The sequence below is a fragment of the Semicossyphus pulcher genome, unplaced genomic scaffold (assembly GCF_022749685.1).
Source record: "Semicossyphus pulcher isolate SPU_LCO1_2020_fin unplaced genomic scaffold, fSemPul1.0.p SCAF_18, whole genome shotgun sequence".
Classification (NCBI taxonomy): domain Eukaryota; kingdom Metazoa; phylum Chordata; class Actinopteri; order Labriformes; family Labridae; genus Semicossyphus; species Semicossyphus pulcher.
In genome coordinates, this window is record NW_027211691.1 from 20,784,149 (window position 1) to 20,809,001 (window position 24,853).

The 24,853-nt window shown below is 40.9% G+C and overlaps 3 protein-coding genes across 5 annotated transcripts; 1 reads left to right on the plus strand and 2 right to left on the minus strand.

Annotated features, from left to right (window-relative positions):
• Window positions 1-41: 41 nt before the first annotated feature.
• On the minus strand, window positions 42-6,781 carry pks1 (polyketide synthase 1). Its single transcript, XM_069667061.1, has 6 exons — window positions 6,724-6,781; window positions 6,462-6,615; window positions 6,221-6,381; window positions 5,923-6,126; window positions 5,640-5,821; window positions 42-5,552 (listed from the first exon to the last, which is right to left on the minus strand). Exons 1-6 carry the CDS (start codon window positions 6,779-6,781, stop codon window positions 42-44), a joined length of 6,270 nt encoding a protein of 2,089 aa, XP_069523162.1.
• A 1,196-nt stretch (window positions 6,782-7,977) lies between these two features.
• On the minus strand, window positions 7,978-17,002 carry LOC138595841 (ATP-dependent zinc metalloprotease YME1L1-like). Of its 2 annotated transcripts, none has more exons than XM_069667311.1 (18): window positions 16,802-17,002; window positions 16,053-16,172; window positions 15,040-15,208; window positions 14,790-14,891; window positions 14,567-14,673; window positions 14,291-14,441; window positions 14,108-14,191; window positions 13,002-13,175; window positions 12,743-12,895; window positions 12,525-12,657; window positions 12,374-12,436; window positions 11,110-11,222; window positions 10,733-10,888; window positions 10,463-10,614; window positions 10,247-10,373; window positions 9,925-9,998; window positions 9,041-9,127; window positions 7,978-8,916 (listed from the first exon to the last, which is right to left on the minus strand). In XM_069667311.1, exons 1-18 carry the CDS (start codon window positions 16,850-16,852, stop codon window positions 8,776-8,778), a joined length of 2,157 nt encoding a protein of 718 aa, XP_069523412.1. In that variant the 5' UTR covers window positions 16,853-17,002; the 3' UTR covers window positions 7,978-8,775. The 2 variants fall into 2 exon arrangements, with proteins under 2 accessions (XP_069523412.1, XP_069523411.1); XM_069667310.1 differs by having other exon boundaries at window positions 14,084-14,191.
• A 570-nt stretch (window positions 17,003-17,572) lies between these two features.
• Window positions 17,573-24,259, plus strand: mastl (microtubule associated serine/threonine kinase-like). 2 transcript variants are annotated; one of them, XM_069667597.1, is made up of 13 exons: window positions 17,573-17,728; window positions 17,823-17,960; window positions 18,294-18,433; window positions 18,534-18,622; window positions 18,719-18,825; window positions 18,913-19,072; window positions 19,232-19,380; window positions 19,628-20,644; window positions 21,187-21,328; window positions 21,448-21,462; window positions 22,920-23,033; window positions 23,173-23,274; window positions 23,421-24,259. In XM_069667597.1, exons 1-13 carry the CDS (start codon window positions 17,573-17,575, stop codon window positions 23,576-23,578), a joined length of 2,487 nt encoding a protein of 828 aa, XP_069523698.1. In that variant the 3' UTR covers window positions 23,579-24,259. The 2 variants fall into 2 exon arrangements, with proteins under 2 accessions (XP_069523698.1, XP_069523699.1); XM_069667598.1 differs by lacking the exon at window positions 21,448-21,462.
• The last annotated feature ends 594 nt before the right edge of the window (window positions 24,260-24,853 follow it).

Consider the following 24,853-nt stretch of genomic DNA (forward strand, 5'->3'; position numbering starts at 1 on the left):
GTCAACCATTGTCATGCATTCACAAAACCTTCTCTTACTCTTCATTCAAAGCATTCTTTGATGCCTGATCTACTATTCATTACAAAAGTTTCCAAAGTGGCCAGTGTACTGTTGGGGTCCAATATTCGGACCAAGGGAACATTCACGCCTGTCTCTTGAAAAATCTTATTCTGCAGAGTCATGGCCAACATTGAGTCAATACCCAGTGCACACAGAGCGGAGTCATCATCAAGCTCATCTATACTAAGATTGCTGATGTCTCTGACAATTGTCCTCACACTTACATGTGTGGAAGATAAACACTGAACCCCAGGATCATTACTTACATCATCTTTAGACTCAATTTCCACTAAAGCTGACAGGCGCTCTTTGAGAGATACATTTTGTGAAAGAACATGAATTTTAAGATTCTTGAAGTTGAACTTGCAAATTACCTGTTGTGGTCTGTTCATAAGAAGACACTTTTCGAGTGCCTCTTGAATGTCACTCACATCCATTATCATCATCCCTTTGGTCTCCAGAAACCTTTGAAAATGGTTTTTGTTCAGCAAGAGACCGAGATTCAAAGGACCCCAGTTGATGGACTGTCCAGCAAGGCCGAGGTTTCTGCGATAATGACAGAATGTGTCGAGAAAGGAATTGGCCGCTGCATAGTTACATTGTGAGGCATTGCCAATGAATGAAGAAATGGAGGAGTAGCAAACAAAGAAATCCAGTTTGTTGTGAAGTGTTGCATAATGAAGGTTTAGAGCACCACTCACTTTGGGCCGCAGCACCTTCCGGAAGAGGGACTGATCAAGGGTTTCAATCAAACCATCATGTAATACTGCAGCACTGTGAAATACTCCTTTGATTGGACAAGAGGGAAATCTTTGCTCAATCTTTGAGATTGCATCTTCAACCTGAGATGACACCGAAACGTCACATTGGACATTCATGATTGTCACCCCATGTCTTCTCTGAAGGAGTTCCATTTGAATCTGCATTTGATCAGTCAGAATCCTTCTGGACAGTGTTGCTATACAACCTCCACCAATATTGGCAATGAACTTTACTGTCTCAAGTCCTAACCCAGAGAGCCCTCCAGTTACAATATACACACAGCTTTGCTTAAAGAGCTGTCCAGGCATTGTTTGTAAAGGGATATCAGACACTGGACAATCACATTCTCTTTTATCTAGAACAACTTGCTGCACTGTCTTTGTTGTGAAGTAGGAGTCTGCATCAGTCTGAGGCTCTTTTGTGCAAGATAATTGAAAAGTTTGCCTTTTCAAAGGGAGAGATACTGAATCAAATCCTAATGACATGAGCCAATTGGAGATGTTCTTGGTTTGTATTTGCAGATTGGCTCTCTGGAGGACATTAGTCACATCAAGTTTATGTACATGCATGTGTTCACTCTTCAATGCAAACATGTTTGCTTGAAGTAAGGATGACATGGGATTGCAACAAACAAAAATAACGTGCCTATCATGACCACAAATGGCATTCATCTCCTGCCAAGAGTGATTGAACGGGGGCAGAAAAACAAATGCATGAGACTGATGAAAATGTTGAGGGTCTTCTCTGAAATGTGGCCCAGAGGAAACATTCCATCCTGACCTGTTTGCTGTCAGAGCCAAAACTTTTGTCAGAGAAGAGGCTGGTGTGGGGGAGATAATTACCAGCTTTTTGTGCTGTTGTTTGACCTCTGACAGCATTCTCTGAAGGATCTCCCACGCCAGTATGAAGTAGGACACACATGGATTCTCTCTCAGAAATGGGAGTCTCTTTGTGCTGTAGCACACGGCTTCAGGAATCATAATCTTCGCAGCGGCTTCAACTGGATAACATGCGGCAATATGATCCCCCACTCTCAGATTGTGAACATGCTTCCCAACACTTGTGACAATGCCACTAAAATCTAAAGCAAGAAGCTTGTGATTTTGTGATGTATGCTCGGTCCAATACATTGTCTTGCCGTAGTTCAAATGTGAGGTGGTGACAGGAAAGTAATCAGACGAATGCACACATACATTGGTTAGCTGAATCTCAACTGACTTCTCTTGGATAAGATTAACATTTGTGTTGATGGGGATGGCAGACAATTGACTAAATCTGTATGGCTCAGTTGTCTGTATAGCAAAGCCACTCAGATCTACTGAGTGCATATCACCTGCACATAAAGACTGATCCATCACAGACGTCCTTGCTATTCTTGTTGTTGACACTTGACCTTTGCTGATCATGACCTCTTGCTGTTTGCAGGTGTTTATAACATGAACCAGCATTTGAATGTCTTCACTGCTCACAGAAGCAAGGTCAATCAGTTGAAATGAAAGACTAGCAATCTCTGCTGCACAAGCTCTCATCATTCCAGACAGCACAAAACCAGCACTGCAATGGTCCACAATCGTTTCTGTTGATCTATAGGTTATGACACGAACAGTGCAAGAGCGTTTGCTCTCTTTCAAGGCTAAGACGATCTGCCGCAACAGCTCACAGCAAGTCACCAAGCAGTCCAGCATCTCGTCAGATGACAAGTGACTCAGGTCCTCTACACCCCAAATGAAGAGAACATTATCCAAATCCTGATTGTTGTTTAGTGAGCAGAACACAAAATTTCGAACTTGCTCTGCTGTCCAATGCCCTCTGCTCTCAACTAGCATAGACTCTGAGAGAAGATAAGGCCTAAGTCCTTTAGCAATGCCGAGTTTGTCTTCAAAAACTATTGCTTTTATTTGGCAAGTTTGCAAGTCCGTCTTGTCAGGCACTGCAGTAATTTCGTTGCAAAAGAACCATGACTGAACGACATTTGAGCAGTTGCCCAAAAATGAAATCCTTACCTGCCTCAGTTCAACCAGTGCATGACCTTCTGGGGTGGAAAAGCTGCCACATACCTCAAGAAAATCTGGAGTCTCTTGAGTGACTCGTAAGTACATGACCATTTCCTCTTGTAGTGGTCCTGATATGGCGACGCTACCGATAGCTGAGGGGAATCCTTTATTGGCTGTTAATCGTCCAATAGCCACCACAGCAGTCATTTGCAAGAAATAGTCCAATATCACAGGGTGAATGAAATACTCATGAAGATGTTTCAGAAGTTCACTGGGGACTTTAATTGCTGTCACAGCTTCCTTGAACTCTTCACCAAAACGCACATCATCAAGCTGCTTGAAGAGAGAGCCATATTCAAATCCTGCTTGAGAGAGAATTGAATAAATCTCTTTTCTCTTCATAACTATTTTGCACCTTTGGGAGATTACGTCGAGACAAAAGGTTGGTTCTTCTAACAGTGCTTGGCCGTCTGTACACCTGTATGTGCCTGAGGCATGTGTTGCAACTGAAGACTGTATTTTAAATGAAGCCTCATTCTCTGAATGTTCCAGTTTCACTTTCAACTGATGTAAATTTGAGCTTAGTGTTAACAGACTCTCAAATCTTACACTGAGCTGGAGCAGAGAAACAGGTTTCTTTGGCATTAAACTTGCCATCACTGAGGCATAAGCTAGTTCGACATGAAACGCGCCTGGAACAATTGGAACCGCATTGTTTTTATGCTCCCAAAGATACGGTGCAGTCTCAATTGATAGATTGCACCTGTACTCTTTGATACCTTGCTTCATTGGGGATATGAGCTTATGGTGAGAAAAATCACATGATTCCTCACCTTTTCTCATAGCTTCAAAATTCATGTCTTTTTTCGTGTTGTCAAACTGATAGACTGGAAGAGCTGTGGGCAATGTCTCACACCCTCTGTAGAGCTGATGCCAGTCCACACTGATGCCAAGTTGAAATAGTCTAGCAACGGTAGACAAGATTGTCTCATAATCTCTCTCTGGCTGGACAGAAGAAAGAACTATGGTGTTATTTCCCAAAGTCTCGTGTATGTTCCTTTGGAGAGCCCTACGTGGCCCAATCTCCACAAAGACATTTCTCCTTGATGGCTTGTTATCTGTAACAGCATGCAGTGTTTGTTCAAATAACACAGGCTCTCTGATGTTCTTTGCCCAGTACCTGCCTGTTTTAAAGTCACCATCTGAGTCACTACTTCCAGTCACAGTCGAATAGAGTCCACATTTCTTATTGTTGGGATCCAAGGGATCAATACTTATCTCAATGTCATCTAGTATAGGATCCATCATATGGCTATGGTATGCTGCTGGCACATCTAACTCATGGAGGAAGATATTCTCCTCCGCAAACACAGTCTTCAGCCTCTGATGCAGGATGTTTATAGCATCTGCATCCCCTGACAGAGTGCAGGACTGAGGGCTGTTGAACGCAGCAACACAAACCTTCCCAGAAAAGGTCGGAAGGATTTCTAATACCTGTCCTACAGTCACATTACTAACAACAAGCATTTTCCCGCCTGTGACTTTGGTCTGAAGAGAACTACGGTGGTACAACACTTTCACAGCATCCTCAAGAGACAAGAGACCAGAACAGTGAGCAGCAGCAACCTCACCAACAGAGTGTCCAAGCACAGCATCAGGTTTGATACCCCATTGCTTGAGCAGAGTTGCAATGCCAACCTGAATCGCAAAAAGAAGAGGCTGGACAAAGTTTGGTTTGCTGAAATCATCGTGATCATAGTCACCAGAAAGCCATTGACAGATGCTGATGCTTTTATAACTCTGAAAGAGATGATCAACTTCTCTGACTTTATCTCTGAACACAGGAAACTCTCTCAGGAGCTGCTTGCACATACCCCTGTAGGCAACCCCGCTTCCACAAAACACAAAGACCAATTGGACGTCATACCCTGTTGACTCAACCTTTGTTTTCAGTGCAGTATTCAACTGATGTTCTAAATCCGAACGGGAGGTAATTGGGAAGGCCTTCCTGTATTTGTGTCTAGAATGACTCCTTCCACATGCTGAGGTGTAAGACAGTGCCTGTAAATCAACTGTTTGATCACTTGAAACTCTTTGTTGGGTGTCAGCGAGAGTCCGGATAAATGATTCCTCAGAGGCTGCAGATATTACAAAGACTTTTGGACAGCCTTTTGGGATCTTTGGGGGACAGATGGTTTGTCTGTACTCTTGTACAATCACATGTGCATTTGTGCCTCCAAACCCAAAGTTGTTGATTCCGGCTAGCCTTTCTAACGACCCGTTTGTCTCCCATCTTTGAGCTTTAGTTGGAATACTTATACTCAGAGCCTTTACATCTACACTTGCACTGTCTTCTGAGTAGAAAACTGTAGGAACGATGGTCTCATGCTTTAACATTAAGAGTACCTTGATGAGTCCGGCCACTCCAGCTGCTGATTCTGTGTGTCCAATGTTGCCCTTCACAGAGCCAACCCTCAGTGCCTCTGAACCTGTGGGTTTGCCTTTAGCAATGATGTTTGAGATGCTGTCTGCCTCTGTTGGATCCCCAACGGGTGTTCCAGTCCCATGTGCCTCTATGTACTGGACATTTGCGATGTCAGACTCTGAGTAGATTCTTTGCAGCAGATCCTGTTGTTGAATCATGGAGGGTTTGGTGATTGGAGAGACAGAGTGAGCATCTTGGTTGACCGCTGTTTTGCTGATGATACCCCATATTTTGTTGCGGTCTTTGATGGCCTTTGTAAGGACAGTCACATTGTTAGAAGGCTCACTAATTTATGCAATTTATAAACAAGATGAAATGACTGTACTTCAAATACTTACATTTTTCAGAGGTTTCAGAAGAACAACACCACAGCCCTCTCCCCTACCATAGCCATCCGCACTTCTGGAGAAAGGTTTGCTAGTCCCCTCAGGTGAGATCATCTTGGCCTTGCTAAGAGCTATAAACACTCTTGGCTCTATTATACAGCTGACTCCTCCACACAGAGCCATTTCACAGTCTCCTAGTTGAAAAAGAAAGTGGAATGCAAAATGGAACATTAAAATTGTATGCCTTTTAGCTTTCTTTTAGGCATATAATTTTATTGAAAACAGAACCAAATACCTTGCTTTATCGCCTGGCAGGCTAAATGCACAGCCACCAAAGACGAGGAACAGGCAGTGTCAATGGAAATAGAAGGGCCGGTGAGATTAAATGTGAAGGAAATTCTATTGGCAGCCATGCTCATTGCTGTCCCAGTGCCATTGTAGTGGTTTATTGTAGTAGAATTGTTACTTCGGAGCATCTCATAATCCCTGTTCATTATACCTGCAACAGCATTAAAAAGCAGTGCATGTTACATTTGGGATAACTTGCAATTATGCATGGAGTTTAAAATGCATCATAGAACATCGGAGGTCACCTATGTAGACTCCAGTTCTGCTTCCACTGATGCTTTCCATGGCTATTCCTGCATCTTCTAATGCCCTGTATGTGCACTGCAGAAGGAGTTTCTGCTGCGGGTCCATGAATTCAGCCTCTGCTTCAGTAATGCCAAAAAACTTGTGGTCAAACTCATTAAACCTAAAACATAAAAGTAGCTAATTAATCACAATTCAAACATCCCTCAATAAATCATGTCAGAATAGAGCGATAATGCTTACCCTTCTACAAGTGCAGCTTTGGTTGTCTGTGTCTTTCCAGGTGTGCAATCATCAGCATCATACCAAAAAGTGGTGTCAAACCTCTCTTTAGGAATATCCACAGCGCAGTTCTTTCCCTCCAACAGAACTCTCCAGAAACTGTCCAGCCCCTCACCTTAAGTTAAATAGAAAGCAACATCTATAATTTACCTCAAGAGAATAAAAATAAAATAAAATAGTAACTTAGAAAAATTTTAACCAGAGCGTAATAATTTAGTCATACCTCCAGGGAAGTTGCATCCAATGCCAATAACAGCTATGTCATCCTCTGCGTCCTCCATTTTTCCTTTGAAATGGCAATTAAATTGCTCTATTTACTTTATTCTAAAAGCCAAGGTTGAATTTCAAGCCTCTCCATTGTGAAGCTTTACCTTTGGTTGCTGTCTTTTGGTCAGAACTAGTGCTCATGTACCTCCAAGCCTTTATAAACACTGGGCCAGCCATCAATGAAAAGGAGCATGAGGACACAACAATGCCCTGGCTTGTTATGTCGCAGTTGGCTTCATCTGGAACTAAATACACTCCACTAATTGTTAGTAAAGAGCATTCAAAGGCAGGAGAGGCAGGAGTAAATGAGCTTCTATTCTTGTTTGAAGTTCGACAAAGGACAGTGTATTGTAAGAATCTGATTAGCTCCTTTCACAGCCCTCTGACTGATCCTTTCGAATGTAACCTGCCTTTTACTGCAAAGATTTTCTTAAAAACAGCAGCCTTACAGTGGATATGGCTGAATTAATCAGGTGTTTAAAAAAAGAACACAAACATACAAAGCTACTTCTACTCCAATTTAAGATTTAAAAAAATATGCTTGTCATAAGACATCCTGCAAAATAAGGACATACTTATTTGATGGATACATAATCTGCAAATGGATGCAAACTTAATGAATAAATCAATGTTTCTAGACAGTAGTAACAATTTTCACTCTGTTAGAGCTGGTCTACTTGAAGTTAATAGAAAGAAAAGACTATAGAGCAATGTCATAAAACACAGCTCTCCTCAACATTACAGAGCTAATTGTAAAACTTTCCGATTTTAATTTAAGTTTTTCCCTTATCATCAACTGTTTCTAACATTTGCAGACAGTTGTTTCAAGCACAAAAAAAGTAGAGAATTACACCGTACGACACCCAACAGCGTAATGACTAAGCTAACAACTAGCTATAAAACGCAGCAACTAGCTAATTTTAAGAGGCAGAGTAAGCAAACACCAAAAGGGAGCTAGAAGTTAAATGAATATTTCACTCACATTGATGATGTGGCTAAAAACAAAAATCGAAATGAATGCTTATATTTATCTGTATCTGCTGAGACGTGTAAAAACGGCTAATTTTGCTAACACATTAGCAATATCATATATTATCGTTCATGAGAGAATAAAGTACCAATGCGCGACAGGCATCAGCTTTCTGCACTGCCCCCATGTGGCCAAAATAATAATAACTTTCATGTTCAGTACAACACATTCATGAGTAAGAGTAACCTTTATTTAAGCTTCAAAGGCTTTTGTCTAAAGGAACAAACGAAAGCACAAGTCATTTTACACGCTTACAGTATATATACATTTACCCTCATTTATCTGTTACAGATGAGCTTACAATAGGGCATGGCAGCCTATCACTAACGTCAGAAAAAAAAGAACACGTCTTTGGGCACTTAAATAAATAAGAACACACAAAATAGAAAGCATATGGTATATGTAGACATCATTTAGAGAAGAGAACTGAACACTGAACAGCTGTATCACCTGTACCTTGCTACAGCAAAATGGTACATTCAGGATTGAGGTACTTTAAGGTCCTACGGTGTTCACAAGTCTGTACAAAATTAAAATGAGACCCTGACATATAAATGAAATCATCTCTCCTTAATTGACCATGATCTTTGTTAAATTCATTTACCTTCTGGCCTTGTTATATTAACAAATACTGACTGTAATGTAAAAACCTATTGTGTGCTCCCTCGACTAGGCTTCATTGAAACCTCAAAGATCTTTGTGAACTGTAGAGAAACCTGTTGAGAACAAAGATTTATTTTCATCCGATTAAACTATGAAGTGCTTTAAAATAGCTGTGAAACCAAAAGTCTCCTCTACCAGAAAGAACAAAGGAAGATTATAAAAATGTAAAGAAGGGGTGAAACTTAACAAGTTCAATGTCATCTTCTCATTGATAATAAGAGGGATACAATGAAATGAAATACAAGGCCTCCAAAAGGCCTGTGCACAATTGCACAGTTTCATATTTACAAGAGTCTAAAATGTCTACTGAGGTATCTAGTGGTCCAGTGATTTGCCCTCTAGCACCAGCTGGATCTCTTTGGCATCCAGAGTTTCGTATCTGAGCAGGGCATCAGCCAGCGTCTTGTGCTCCTTACTGTAGGTCTTCAGAAGGTTTTTAGCACGCTCGTATGAGTCCTGGAAGGAAGATGAAGATTGTTGAATTACAGGTTAATATAGAAATTATAGAAATTATCTCTAGCATTACAGTGTAATTAAATTACATTAAAAAGTGAGTGTGAGTACTGTGGGAAAATCTCACCTTCAGTAAAACTCTGACTTCCTGTTCTATGGCAGCTTGTGTCTCGGGGCTCTGCTTGGTTACATCACCGTAGGTCATGACACCGAGCTGCAACAAAAACACAAATTACAACCTTCGGTTGAGTAAACAACAGACCTTTACATGGATCAGTTACTCATAGTTACTGATCATTACAAACCATGAGAGAGACACAGATATCATGTGTCTTAGGTTTAATTATATATTACTGTAATGCTCACTTCACAATAAATCAGTGTTCCAGTGTTTGATTGGACACTTGATGAAATCAGCCTTTGTACAATTTGCTTCTATTGTGAACAACTTTAAGTGGTTCATAGTTAGAATCTGGATGATAATATGCCACAATAGAGCGCCAACACTTAGTTATACAGCCCCAAACTGCAGCATTGTATTGTATATTCACAGTAAATGCCACAGTACAACATTGTTAAAGGGCCAGTTCGCCAATTTTCAACCTCAGTCCTGTCATGCTGTTATGCTGTTATGAGGAGCTAATGCCATTATGCTAAAAAAAATAAAAAATACTATTTGGCTCTGTGCCTTTGGAGGGCGCTATTTTTAGACGATCCACCGGTATATTCTCGTCGTATTTCGGAGTCTATACCACTCTGAACCATTGCCTGCAGCGAAAACGGTAGTATTTCTGGGCCATTCCTTTCAGAGAGAGGGGTGCAATGCATGCTGGGTGTTTTAGGAATGTAGAATGGGCGAAACCACGAGCTGTTTGTACAACTTTTTCCACAGCTATGGTGCCCATTTTAAATATTATTGCATCTATTGATTACAGAGAACGCCAGCTTTCACTAACAGTGGCTTTTTCCAGGGGAGAACTGCTCCTTTAAGGGAAAAACAATAAAATTCACCTTGTCACTCATGCCGAACCTGGTCACCATCATTTTTGCTATTTTGGTCGCTCCATCAAAGTCACTGGATGCTCCTAAAACACACAACAGCAGGAGAAGATTGAAACCAACATTGTATTTAAAACATACAGTCATATTTTACTTGATTAATATGATAAGTAAGCATTTATCGTTAAGTGACCACTCTGTAAACTCTGCTCTGAGGCACCTTCTTCAAGTTACGGTTGTACAATATGGGTGAAGTATTTTATCTTTAACAGCATTTCTTGTTTCGGAAAGACACAACACCTATGCATCAAGTAAATCAATCTTATTCCCTCACCAGTGGTGATGTAGTCATCTCCAAAGATGAGCTCCTCTGCTACTCGTCCGCCCATACTGACGTCCATCTGAGCCAGCAGCTGGGCTCTGGTCTCACTCCAACGGTCGTTCTCTGGCAGCATGGACACCTAAAAAGAGACAACAACAATATGATTAGCTTTAAATTTAACAAGAAGTGACAAAAATGTAGGTACAGAGATAGATATTGTGCGCTCACATGGCCAAGAGTTGGGCCTCTGGGCATGATAGTGGCCTTATTGATGGGCATTGCATCTTTGGTGAAGTAGGCAACAATAGCGTGGCCGGACTCATGGTACGCTGTGATGGTCTTATTCTTCTTGTCAATTTGTACACTCTTCCTCTCAGGGCCTGTTGGAAAAAGACAAAATCAAACTTTAAGGTAACATTTCAGTTCTAATTCCTCAAGTGTGTCCGGGTTATCTGATTCATTCGACGCAGAGCACATTTAAAAACTGCGTGTATTCACCCATGAGGATCTTGTCCTTAGCAAACTCGAGATCCTTCATTGTGACCATCTCTTTCTCGTCCACGGCCGCCTTCAGGGCTGCCTGGTTGACCAGGTTCTCAAGCTCTGCTCCGGAAAAGCCCACTGTGCCCCGGGCAATAATCTCCGCTTCAACAGCTGTGGAAGAACAAACAATAGAAAATTGCTTCTTTAGAAAGATGGTCAGTGTTCGAGAGTCAATGGAGCCCTTTTCTGAGATGGCAAACAAAGTATGCTATCACAGGCTTGAAGCTTTGAGTGCTTGAAAATGGTTTCAATTGAAAAAGAGAGCTAATGTTTCTGATTTTCTCACTCAAGTTCTAAAATGCTAACAAATAAATAATAATGACAAAGATTACCAGGGTCCACTTTGATCTTGGAGAGGTACCAGTTGAGGATTTCAGTGCGTCCTTTCACATCTGGGCGAGGGACCGTCACCTGCATGTCAAACCTTCCTGGCCTTATGAGAGCGCTGAAAAGTAGCAGCAAAGTAGTTTTAATTAAGATTCATATCATTTTTGTTTGTTATTTATATTTACAGCTTAACACTCACATAGAAAAAAAGACTACTTGTTTCTGTGCTTGTCGTGTCCCACAATTAGTTTGAAAAGGACACTCAAAGACTTAAAGCCCCCCTCCAGTGTAAATCCAGTGTGTAACCTTGTGAACATCTCCATGTGGTGTTTTTCATGTGCTACAAGACATATCAGGGACAACATCAGCAGTCATCTCAATGGCTGGGCCTGTCTGCTTTTAAACTGCAGTGTACCAAGGACAGGCTGAACAACACGTTTTCAGATTGGCAGGTTTGAGACGTCACAAACCTAAGGAGCCAATCCCGTTAATGGACGGGGTGACGCAATGCATATCATTATGTGTAACCTATGGCAACCACTGTGTGAACCAGCTGTAACCATCATCCTCATTTCTGCAAACTTACTACTAACGTTAACGTTGCTACCACTAACTACTACATTTCAAGCTAGCTAAGTTTCAACAGGTTGCCACTAAACGAAGGCAGAGACGTGTTTTATTTTTTCGGACAGAGGGGCGGTTGGAAATTTGCATAGTGGGTGGGGACTATGCAGATTCAGGAATTTCTAATGAGGGAGAGGGAGGAGATGCCCTGGGAGGATTTTTACAAGAAAATTACACATTCTTTTGCTGAAAAAGCATAAAATGTTCTGCTTGAAATAATAAATTGTGTCTAATATATGTCTAAAAACATAAATCTTGGATAGCGCATTTTAATTCACTTGCCATCAAAATATGTAATCAAAAAATCTCTGTATAACCTAAAGCTGTTGTCTTAGTGTAGCTGACATAGAACAGGTCAGTGGTTTGTTTACTTAGCGAGTGTTTGTTTTGTTATTTGTGTACATGGGAAGGTCCAATTCAGACAGCGTAACACAGAAACTGGGACAGGGGCCATAAGCCTCAAACAGCCTGAGGCATCTGACAGAGGACAAAGTTTGCAGAGTAGAAAGTAAAACACTGGAACTGATTTGTTTACATGAACTAAATCTAATGTACATACTGTATGGATTAACTCAAACTGGTTAGATTTTACAATAGGTTGCTCTCCTACTACGTAAAGTCTTGGGAGAAAAAATGTAAACGTACTTATCCAAAGCCTCAGCGAAGTTTGTAGCACCGACAACAATGACCCCTTCGTTTGGTTTAAACCTGTAAAATACCAAAACATTGAGAATGAATGTTTATACATCAAATTAACCATCTGCAGCTTTAAAACTGTTAAAGCCAGAACACTGACCCATCCATTTCAGCCAGCAGCTGGTTGATGGTTTGTCTGGAATAAGGATGCATAGGGGACTCAATCCTCTTTCCGCCGACGCTGTCCAACTCATCAATGAAGATCACACAGGGAGCGTTAGCTTTTGCCTCTTCTGCAAAGCACAAAAACAGAGATTGTAGTCGTTTGGATACATCTTCAACTGGTTACTCAACTTTTCTCACATCCAGCGAACTTACTGAAAAGGTTCCTGATTCGGCTCGCACCAACACCCACAAACATCTCATCAAACTCGGATCCTGAGGCGTAGTAGAAAGGCACATCGGCCTCGCCGGCCACAGCGCGCGCTAACAGAGTCTTTCCTGTGCCTGGAGGACCAACAAGGAGGATACCTGAGAGGATAACAGAGGAAAGAAACAGATTTGTGGATTAGGCTATATTCCTGAATGATTAAAACAGACAATGTGGCGCATGTAGAGAAAATGTTCATTAAAATACCTTTCGGCAGCTTTCCACCCAGTACAGTGAACTTCTGTGGGTTCTTGAGAAACTCGACAACATCTTGCAATTCATTCTTCGCCTCCTCCACTCCTTTGACGTGCTCAAATGTCACATTCTTCATCTGGATGGGGTCGACTGCTGAGTCGAGACCAGATGTGGTGCGAAACCTCACTGTGAAAATGCAGAATAACTGGATCAGTAGAGCAACACCAGAAAAACATGGCATATATTTACTGTTTGTGCTGGTTACAGCAAGCACAGATGGAAAGATCTAAATGTGCTACCTTTACATATCACCTCTAACTGGCAGACTTAGATGATAGATATTTAAGTATTATTACACATTGTTATGCAGCAGAACAATCAATTAAACTCTACATGCACACCACAGGAGAAATATAATGTAGCTGTACTATAAGTCAACAGCCCTTTCTACACTGCAGTTCCGCCACAGCACCGTAACGAAGCTCCGCGGCCATGCAGCCTGCGCCATTTTACATTGGACCAAGCAACCCAGTGCGTGTTTTTACAAAGCATTCAGGCGTTGCAGAAGCAAAACGTGCGCGGATGTAAAAAAAATAAACACAAGTCGCTGTTCCTCTGCTGGCTCTGCTATTTACAGACATCGTTTCACCTCTGTTACTACCTCCGATGCCGGCTCAGAGGCGGAATGACTTCACCCCACCATTCTGCCTGTGTGTTTTACATAGAAGACGAAACGTAACGTAGAGGCGTAGTTATCCCGCCTTGAACTGGCTGTGTAAAAGGGGCCACTGTTTCTTAACTGGGGCCAACAGTACTCAAACTTGAAAATTAATATTCCCATTTCCAAAGCTTTTGTTAACTGTCAATACTTTAAACACTTCTAGTTGAACTTAAAAAGATTTTGCACAAGTCAGAAAGTACTGAGCTGGAAAAAAAAAATCCCAAAAAGGGGCAAACCAGTGCTCTAAGATATTAACTTAAAGGCAGACGCTTGCTGTTGTTTTAGAAATACTAGCAGTTAGTTCTATTTGCAGTGTGCATGAAGGGTTGTGAGATGATTTGCAAGCATAGGAGAGAATAAATTTGAAACAAACCAGCATCAGAAAAGGAGCCTTTACCGGAGAGAAACGGGGTTCTTGACAAGCCATAAATACCAAGTAGTAGGAGGACCAGCAGGATCAGCCTGGTTCTCCTCAGCGAGTCTGTCAAAACAGAGCAGAAACAATTCCTTTATGACAATCATGTGTTTTAACTCAGAACTAGCATCTAAAGAAAGTACAGTTACACTGACGACCACATGCCTTGTGTTCTCTGAGTGAAAGCCTGAGACCTCATGAACCCCTCAGTGAAACCCGTCTTGAAAGCCTCCTGTTGGTTCTCTGGAAGGTTCTTTTGTTTTATCACTTGATCTAGCGACTGCGCCTCTGGTCCCTTTTCCCTCTGAAGTAACCCCTGCGAGGGACACGAAGGAACAGTTGGTCAGTAAGCTTCAAATTTCAGCCCTTTTGACTTCTTTATCCACCCGTATGTTCGTAATAGGTCCGACTACTTTTTCAATGAGACAGTAACATGCTGACCTTCATGAAGGCTGGCGTGTAGGGTTCAGACTCCACCGGACCGTCGTAACCAGGCTCCACTCGTTTGGACTTTCTAAGTGTCTTGAACCCCCGACTTTGGACCAAAACTAAATAGAAAAAAACACAAACGTTGAAAACTAACCTAAGTGACAAGATCTATACATATGCATATATATTCATAACTGAGACACAGCATGTTAAGTATTCTTGGACCCTTACTTACTGGGCAAGAATTGTAGCTCTGAGCAGACATCTTTTAAAGGACTGTGGTATTGTCTGTGGAATATTGAAGAGCCGAAAACCCCCGACCTTCTGTGTGAAAACCCTGTCAGAAAAAGTGAAAAAGAGTATGAGATCAAAACATTTTTAAAATTACTTTTCCTCCAAGACAAAATTGGATCAGATGGCTTTTATTAATGTCATCTTTAGGCCACTTTTCTAGATAACAAAAAACTGGGCCGCCTGTATCTCACCATGCTTGTTGTGAAAGAAGCTGTCTGCAGAAGCGTGACTCGTCCTCCATGCGGAAGGAACAGTGAGAGGTTCTTCTGGTCCCGGTGAGGGCAGCAACCTGCTGATCAGCTCATCCAGCTGACTCGCCCTGACTTCTGACAGGCCAAGGTCCCTCAGGCTTACGCTGGGCTATAAAGAATGGGTAGCAAAAGTAGGTTATCTACACCTTTGGAAATCAATTTTTAATTACCCCTTGAGTGTGTGCATTGCTTCATATAGCAATTACAAGAACACTGTTAAGCGTTTTTTCAGACAAATATAGAAATTATGAAGTTGGCAGATAGAGGCCTATAACCTATTACGCAAAGTAGATTTGCTTCAGTAAATATACAGACAAGTTACAAAAAATACAATTGTATTTAAGATTAGATTTGTCTAGTGTACGCCCTTAGCGGACATGCATCCATACATTTTATTTACTCCATTTTCTCTAGATCTCGACTTATCTATTGCGTTATCACGAGATAACGACGCAGCACCACTGTCACGTGAGATGGTCATAACTCGTATCCCCAGAGTTGCAAAGGCACAAAACAAACATAGAAACAGGCTTAACTTACCTCACCCCTTTCTTAGTGTGGGCAATGGCAGCATGGCATGTGGTGATCTGTAATATCACAGCCTGTTGTTTTCTATATTGCTGGGAAATTATCCCATTATCACGAGAAAAACAGCCTTGTTATCTCAAGATAATGGGCCAAATTAATCTGTGACAATGGGAAAACCAGCTTTGTTATCCCAATAACGAGAAAAATCAGTCGTGATCTCGAGGAAAAAAACTGAAATAACTTATCACGGGAAAACGGCGTAAATAAAATGTATGGATACATGTACGCTATGGGCTTTCGTACAAGTGTAAAGACGTGCATGCGGTATCTTTTTGCAATGTCCTTTTTATCATCATGTCAAAGTCATTGATGGCTATGTTCTGTGTCTTTGGCAACATGTAATGCATCTGTGGTGTCCACCTCACCTCTTTTAGCAATGAACTGTGCTCTGTATTGAAGTCTTTGTGCAGGGTCTGGATTGAAGCTGTGGCTGAGTTCTTCAGAGAGTGGAGGGCATTGATGAGCTGGCTGAGGGGCAGTATCATCTTACAAACAAACAAACAGAGGAAGGTAATTAACAGTCTCTCAATACTTAGTGACATATATATCATTACCTGCTGAGTATAACACTTTGATAAGATAATGTTCAAAAACTATTACAGTTTTTCTGGATCTAACGTAAATCTCTCATTCAGGACAAAGGGGCAGGACTGTTATGTGTTATTCAAGCTGACACCAAACAGAGAGCAGTATGTCCCTCACACGTCAGACGTATGCGAGTTATATAACCTCAGCTCTTTCAAAATAAGTCAAAGTTAGCAACCTTCAATTTACTTTAAGCCTTGTTCTTCCCAAACATATAAGACAATAAGGTCGTGACCGAAACCGCACGTACTACGCTTTGGCTTTGGAAATAGCTTACTAAGACAACGTGACGTAAGCATGGGCTGATTATGGATAGCCGTTCTTGTTAATGCTAACATTAGCTGAGTTTAGCTGTCATTGACCGACAGAGAAGACGTGACATAAACAATGGCAATAGAGACACTTTTTGCTGTTATTCCCGTACTTGTCCTTCTCTGGTAACGCTGACTTCATAACTAAAGGTTGCAGACGTTGTCAGAAGAGCACATATAAGCTAGCTTAATTAAAAAATGCTACCCAGTCGGCTTACCTGCTGTGGCTGAAACGTTGACAGTGAGAACATTTTTGCCGAATGATGCATCAAAAAAATAAGGACACGGAGGGTGATGAATGAGGAGAGACCCTCTGTGTAACCTAACTGGACGAAGACCTCCCGGGAGCAGTGTCCTCTTGTTTTCCCTGTTACACAACTTTTAGCAGCTTAGCTAACAGCAAATGGATTCTCCGGCTTCTTCTGAGGTCAAGTGGACTACAAAATTACGTCATACTGAATTACTACCGGGTGCAGGTTGCGTCATTACATCACTTGTCGAACTCCAATCGCCAGTCTATTAAAATCAAATTAAAAATGCTTGATAATATTTGTAAACAATATAAATATAATTGTATTTTCCCAGTGTTTACATTAAAGGAAAACATAGCTTGGCTCTTTGTACACAATTTCTATATTTAACCATCACGTTTGCTCTATCCTGCCTGATCAAAATTAAAATAACAGAAATGCAAATATCGTTCTATTGGCCAAATTATTTTGATAAAGGCTGATATGCGTTAAAACATTACGGCTATAATTCAAAAACGTATTCTTGATTGCAACACGCGTCCTCAGGAAAATTTTGTACTTTTTACACAGGCAGTTACTTGGTATACCTAACCAAACGGTCAATAGGACCTCGCGAAAGCGCAGCGGAATTCAAAATTTCAAAACAAACCTAGGATTGTTGTTTTATCATGCAAGTGTTTTTACCGGGCTAGCTGGCTGTTAAGGACACAGCCCAGTTCCTCATTTGAAAGCTGAAACATGGATGCAGATGAAAAGCACAACTCCACACCGGTGGAAGTTCCTAAAGCGCCTTCAATCGAGGATTTTATCGTTTTGAAGCCCATCAGCCGTGGCGCTTTTGGCAAGGTGTACCTTGCGCGGAAGAAGTGCAATGCCCGATTATATGCCATTAAGGTGAGTTGGTACTGTTCTTGGTAACTTTGAATAAAATTGAATTTTGAATGATACCAATTTAAGTTGAAAATGCCCTCTTTTTTTGTTTATTTAGATGATGAAGAAAGCGGCCATGGTTGATAAAAATATGACGGGCCAGATGAAGGCAGAGAGGGATGCACTTGCTTTGAGTAAAAGCCCTTTCGTGGTTCACCTGTTTTACTCCCTTCAGACAGCCACCAAGATCTATCTGGTAACTTTTTGTTTTGTGAACTTTCTGAACTGGCTGTTGTTAAATCTACTAATCTCTAATCTCACCAACATCCTGTACAGTTTTTAATTACACCTGTCGTGTACACACACACACACACACACACACACACACACACACACACACATATATATGTAATATATTTTTTTTTATTCTTATTGCCTATTTTTTTTTTAAATCTTGTTCTATGTAAGTCTTTTAGTTATTTTTATTCTAGTTCTGTTATAATTGTTCTGCACCAAAACATCAAAACAAATTTCTTGTATGTGTAAACCTATTTGGCAATAAATCCCAATTCTGATCTATTGCTTACAGGTAATGGAATATCTCATTGGTGGTGATGTGAAATCTCTGCTTCACATCTTTGGGTATTTTGACCAGGATATGTCTGTAAGATACATCTCAGAAGTTGCCCTGGCTTTGGACTATCTCCATCGTCATGGTATAATCCACAGGTACTTTACTACCTTTTTTTCTCATGTCCTTAAATGTGTGTTATACTGATTGTGGTTGAGATATATTGACCTGAAATTTACTTTAATTATTGACTTTTAGGGACTTAAAGCCTGACAACATGCTCATATCCAACGAAGGACACATCAAACTGACAGACTTTGGCCTTTCTAAAGTCAAGCTTGACAGAGGTATGAAGTCTTATCAGCTTCACACTTTTGTGACAATCACCACAAGTAGTGTTGTTTGTAATATTTCCTTTATTTCCCCTCTGTGCTCTCCATCAGAGCTGAGTCTTATGGATATCCTAACAACTCCATCCTTGGCTAAACCTAAGAAAGATTACTTTCGCACCCCGGGCCAAGTCCTCTCCTTAATCAGCTCCCTTGGATTTGTAAGTGAATTTATACAATCTTAATTGTAGACATTTCAATGCTTCATACATAGTTTATTTTGCATTTGGACTCTCTCTTCAACACAGAACACACCTGCAGCAGAAGGCAAGCGTCACTGCAGCGCATCTGCTGTGTCGAGTCCCATGTCCTGTGGCAAAATAAAGCCAAAGAATAACTCTTATGGTTCTCCCATGATGAAGAAAAAAGATCAGCTGTCCTCTCCAACTCGCTACCCTTGGAAAAAGGGTAAGTCGTGGCAGATGTCAAGATGTCCTTTAGGCTCTTTTGTTTTCATTTATTAGCTTGTAAAATGACCTGTTTAATCGTTTAGAAAAAGCTGGTGCATAGTGTAGCATCCATGTGATTTCTTGTTAATGTGAACTGTTTTGGTTGATCTCTCCATAGGACTTAAAAGCAACGTGTTTAGTCCACATAGCCTGGCTAAAAACCTGACTCCCACGCTGATGAAGACGAGGAAGAGGTTCGAGACTATGAGTGCAGGCAGCACCACGGACACTGAAGGTGGCATCAGTCCACTGTGGGAGTGTGAGGAGGTCAGTGATTGTAAACCTTAAACTGGATGTATTTTGTCACAAATGTTGTTTTTATTAGAGCAGTCCTGACCAAGTATTTTGTTCGTATTTTATAAATGTTGATACAAAGTAATGCTTTTTAATCTAGTTTAACATAGTTCTTCATCGCAGACATTTAGCTTCTTTATAACAGCTGGTGTAAATATAGGGATAAACCTAACAGAGATATTGGTGTTTATTGGCATTGCCTTTTATCTTTCCTCTTCAGAAAGAAAATGAACATAAGGGCAGAGGGCATTCTGAGTCCAAGGGGTCAGAACAGGAGAGTGTGTCCCCACAACCGGGCACATTTGGCTCCTCTGCTAAGGCCAACGGCAATGAGTCAAATCCAGGACATCTTTCAGAAAAGAAGCCCCACGCCACAGTTCAGGATGAGCTTTGTCCGCCAGCCTCATCTGTAAAGAGAACATTTTCCGAAGTTGAGAGAAGCCCCGAGCAATTGCAGTTCCAAGCCAAGAAGAGTAACTCCCGCTATAAACGATGCTTTGAGATTCCAGAGGAGACTGCGAGGTTTCACACTGGCCTGACCGGGACGTTTTCCACCATACAAATAGGTGACTTCATGGCTTCCGCCGAGGGCGTCGACTCAGCTGAAGACCGGGTCCCAAAGCGCTCCAGTCCCATTGCTGTGGCCAAGAGTCTGTTTTGTGAACTGGAAGAGCCGCCAGAGGAAGTGTTTGAAGACTTGGCCAAAGACTTGTCACACTCAAGTTTCACTTCACCACTTGCTGGGGATAGCGACGTCTGCAGGAGCCTGAGCCTCGACTCTGAGGGGTCCATGCATGAAACGTCTCTTACTATTGACAGCCATGCATCTCACAAGCAAGGCAGGGGTTCCAAAAACAGGGATTTGGCATCATTTGAGGAGCATGATGAAAATAAAGACTCATCCATCACTGAGTCACTCCCACAAACTGCATCTGCTGTCACTACTGAAACACCCAAACTTGGTACTCTTGGCCGTAGAGGTGAATCTCAGTGTTCCTTTCTCAACCGGCTCCCTGATCTGCCCTGCGGCGTTGCGCGGTCCCCCTCGTTCCTCAGGCCACAAAATGTTGTAGCTTTCCGGAGCTACTGTAGCTCCATTAACCGCTCCAACATGTCCCGACTCAGCATCGGGTCTTTTGATGCGATGGATGTGTCCACAACAGCTTCTTATTATTCTGCATCTGGTACAGCAACACCTGTGCAGAAAAGATCCAGGTCCAACAGCTCTCTCTATCAGGTGAGAATAGAAGGACGCATAACTTTTTATTTTTGGGATGGATTGGAATGAAGTTTGGTAGAAACATTAATGATCTGCTGATGATGAATTGTAATCACTTTGTTAATATCTTGACTTTTTTACTGAAGGCCAACAATGGGTTAAAATTTGTATGTCTGACACTTGAGTTTCAACCTTATACCTGCAAAAAGAATGACATTCCTATTAGCCTCAGCTGTACTTTATGTTTGTGCTAACTAGCAAAAAATAGCATGCTAACACTAAACTAAAATGATTAACATTATACCGACTAAACAGCATGTTAGCTTTGTCATTGTGAATTTGTTATAACTGTGCCCATATACAGCCTCTTAAAAAAGAGAACCTGGTTGTAGATTTGTTTAATTCAACATACCATATAATCTTTTAGGGCATAGCTTACGCTGTAAAACCGACAGCAATTTACATACAACTTATTATTGAAAATTGCCCTTCAATAAATAACCTTTTTGATGTTCGTCATGTGATATTTTTACATTTCCTTTGTTTCCTCCTCCAATCAGACTCCACAGCCGATGTCGACCTCTCACACCCCTTTCAGGACTCCTAAGAGTGTCAGAAGGGGTGCGCTGCCTGTTGAGGGTGCACCCATCTTAGGAACTCCTGACTATTTGGCTCCAGAGCTTCTTTTAGGGAAACCTCACGGTAAGACAGAAAAAATTAGAAATACAAAACATTAATGTCTCCTATTTATTTTTACCGTATTGAACTTGACATTGGTAGACTTTGTAGTCCTTGTGACAGGCATTCTCTTTGAGTTTCAGGAAGTTGTCATTGTGGTAAGTTTATATTGACATTGCTGTTTTGGCAAGCAAGCTTGCATGTTCACCCAGCTTGCTAATACGCTAGAGGACATGAGCTGATCCTTTCCCCATTTTCCTTTCCCTGCTGGTTCTGGTTCTGCCCCTTGGATTGGTGAATAAACTGTGGGCCTGATCAGAGGGAATGGGGGAGCATTTTAAAAATGTGTGATTACAACAGCTGAAAAAATGGGATCATGTATTAAGTCTTAACATTAAAGTGCTCATCTCGAAGTTCTTAGTTTCAGTCTCTTCGGCGGCACCAAAGAGGGCATGCAGTGTCTCATGTGTGACGTCCACGGTTGGCTCCGGTTGTAACTCTTGATTTTCCTCGCTGACAGTCGCTTTCCTTTTCAGACTGTTTGCTTCATCTGAGCGTCGAGTTTGTTTCTTTTTCTTTGGATTTTCACTTATTTTTGAAGTTGTATCTGTAGTCATCCATCTTTTCTTTGTTTGTTCAGCCATAGTAGATTACTGTTTACTCGCAGCACTTGCAGAGATCATAAAAGCAGCCACTTAGCTCCGCCTACCCTCTCTGGCAGACCAACCACTGCTAGTCACTAACTGGGCGCTGCTCGTGATTTGTTTCATGAAAGTCGCCACAGACACCCAGTCTGTAAAACTGCAAATGCAAAGGCTTTCATCAGTCGGCCATAGGCTCAATCACCATTGCGTTACCTCATTCGGCGATAGATAGAGACTTAACAGACATTTATTTAAATGGAAATCTTCGAGATTATTACTTTAAACTAACACTGTTGTTAAAAGTTGGGAAATTAGACTTGTTAAGGCTGATGTGCTTTTAACTGGACAAAATCTCATTTTGGGCAATCCTGGCTTTACTTTTGACATTTAGCAACTGACATGCAAAATGTCATCTTATAATAACATATTGATCTGACATCCATTCAAATGTTGACAAGCTGAGGACAATATTTCCTGTCAGTTGCACAATGCTATTCATTAGCATGATCACTGCTGTTTGATTCATTAACAGTCAGTCTGTGACATCAATGTGAATATGTGTGGCAAATTGTATTCATCAGCTGTCAAGTAGTTTTCTTAACTGATTGTTTTGAAAATTGCAATTTTAAATTAAACAGTTATTTAGAGGCAAAATCGCTTCTCTGAAAGTACAAAGCTCGAAACAAACATCAGGTTTAATGTGCGGTATTTGATTTGATTTTCACAGCACGATTGATAATGACATTTCAAGCCATTTCTTAAAATGAAACTCATAAAAAGTAGTTTCAGTTCTCGAGTTTTCCATGTGTGAATGGAAGAATGGGCTGTGTATAAGTTGAATCCCTAACTCAGTCCCTGCTTTTGCCACCGCAGTATACTTAGTGCACACTCTAACAGGAATAACAGGGAAAACTGTGTACGATTCCAGCAGCTGTATCAAATGTGACTCTTTTTCCTTCGCCCCTGTCCAGACTACATGGTGGATTGGTGGGCACTAGGTGTGTGTCTTTTCGAGTTCCTCACAGGTGTGCCACCTTTCAACGACGAGACACCTCAGCTGGTCTTCCAGAATATTCTCAACAGAGGTGGGTTTAGCTTTACTTTACAGGAGCTTTCAATCGTGCCCCTTAAATATCTCTGAATTAACACAAAGCTTGTATTAAAGATTGTTATCAAAAGGTTAACAGATTTAGTCTTTTACCACCTCACTGTCTACTTCTTTAGATATTCCCTGGCCTGGGGAAGAGGAGGAACTGTCTGTAAATGCAAGAAATGCGATTGAAATCCTCCTGACCATGGACATGACAAAACGAGCTGGACTTAAGGGTGAGGGGGCTTTCTTTCTTGAGCAGCTATTATCCTATAAAATACTAGTATTTGCCTTACTTTAAACATCTATTTAGGTAAATCTGAGTGTCTTGTGAAAATTAAAAGGAAGTGCATTCTGAACATTTTGTCTGAAAAACCCTCAGAGCTAAAGTGTCACCCACTGTTTGAGAGCTTGGACTGGGACAACCTGCAGAACCTGACGATGCCTTTCATACCTCAGCCGGAGGACGAGACCGACACGTCGTACTTTGATGCCAGAAACAACGCTCAGCACATCGCCGTGTCGGGCTTCAGCCTTTAGAGTTTCAAACACTAACAGATGAGTTTTATTAAAGCAGCAGGCACCACAGTTTAAGTATTTGTGAAGTGAGAATGTTGAGTGTGTTGATGGATGAGTCATTTTACAAATGTGAGATCTATTATAGAAATGAATGCGCAGTAATGATGTGGGTTCTTATTATTTCTCTGATAAAAGTTGTAACATTTTTAAGTGTTTTACCTTTGTGCAATCATTGGTCATAAGAGCCAGATAAAAGCTGAATCTTGTGACTGCTGGGTTACTGTAGTAATTTTTTTAAACCTATTATCATACTATAAAGTTATGTCCCTATTAGGTTTGATTTCAGTGTTGTTATGGTGTTATAACTGTGTATGTAAGTTCATGTTAATGGGGCACTTACTGCTTAACTTTCCATGACCACACTCCATTCTTAGCTGCACTGTCCATCATTGAAATGTTCCCCTGCTGTTAGTTGACTGGGTGGGCGGGCTCCCTGAAGGGGTACAATACTGCTAAAGAAAAAACATGCTAATATATTCATGACTGTATTTTATATGTAAATCCTGTTAATAACGTTTAGCGTCATTATTTTAAGACATTAGAAGGTACTCTATTCTAGCAGGTCTGTTTTTTGCTGCTTTTATGTCATTTGTATTTGTAATTTTCTTCTTTTTCCACACTACTAGTTTTTTAGATACATTTTCATGACGTGTCCGTTACTTGTGATGTTTTATCTTGTTCACTCTAAGAAAAAATACAAATAAAATCTGTTTGTAACCTGATGTACAGTTTCCCCTTTTCCGGTAAATTAATAAACTCCACATTGATAAAATAGAGATGAAACAAATCATTGTACATTTATTGTATTGTCATGGCCATGTTAAACCTTAAAACAAAGGCATATTGCTGAAATGCATCAGAGTTTGTTTTTAGGTTTAACATGACCATGCCAATACAATTAAGGCATTTTAATTGTTTAAATAGAGTTTTTTGGCTACGTGTCCCAAAGAGAACCTCGATCAATTTGAGTCTAGGAAACGCTCCTTGCATTATGTTTTTGAAATCATTGTACATGTTTAAGGAAAAGTTTAAGGTTGAAGGGAATAATTAATTTCTTGTCAAAGGTTATATAATAGAATATAACTTGTTAATAATCCTGCAGGAAAGAAGATTATTACCTTAAATGTATGTATTTTAGAAGCAACAACCAGCAGCCAGTTAGCTAGCTAGCAGAGCAAACAGACTGGAAACCGCTAGCATAGCTCTATGGGCCTTGTTGTATTTTAAAATCCTTGC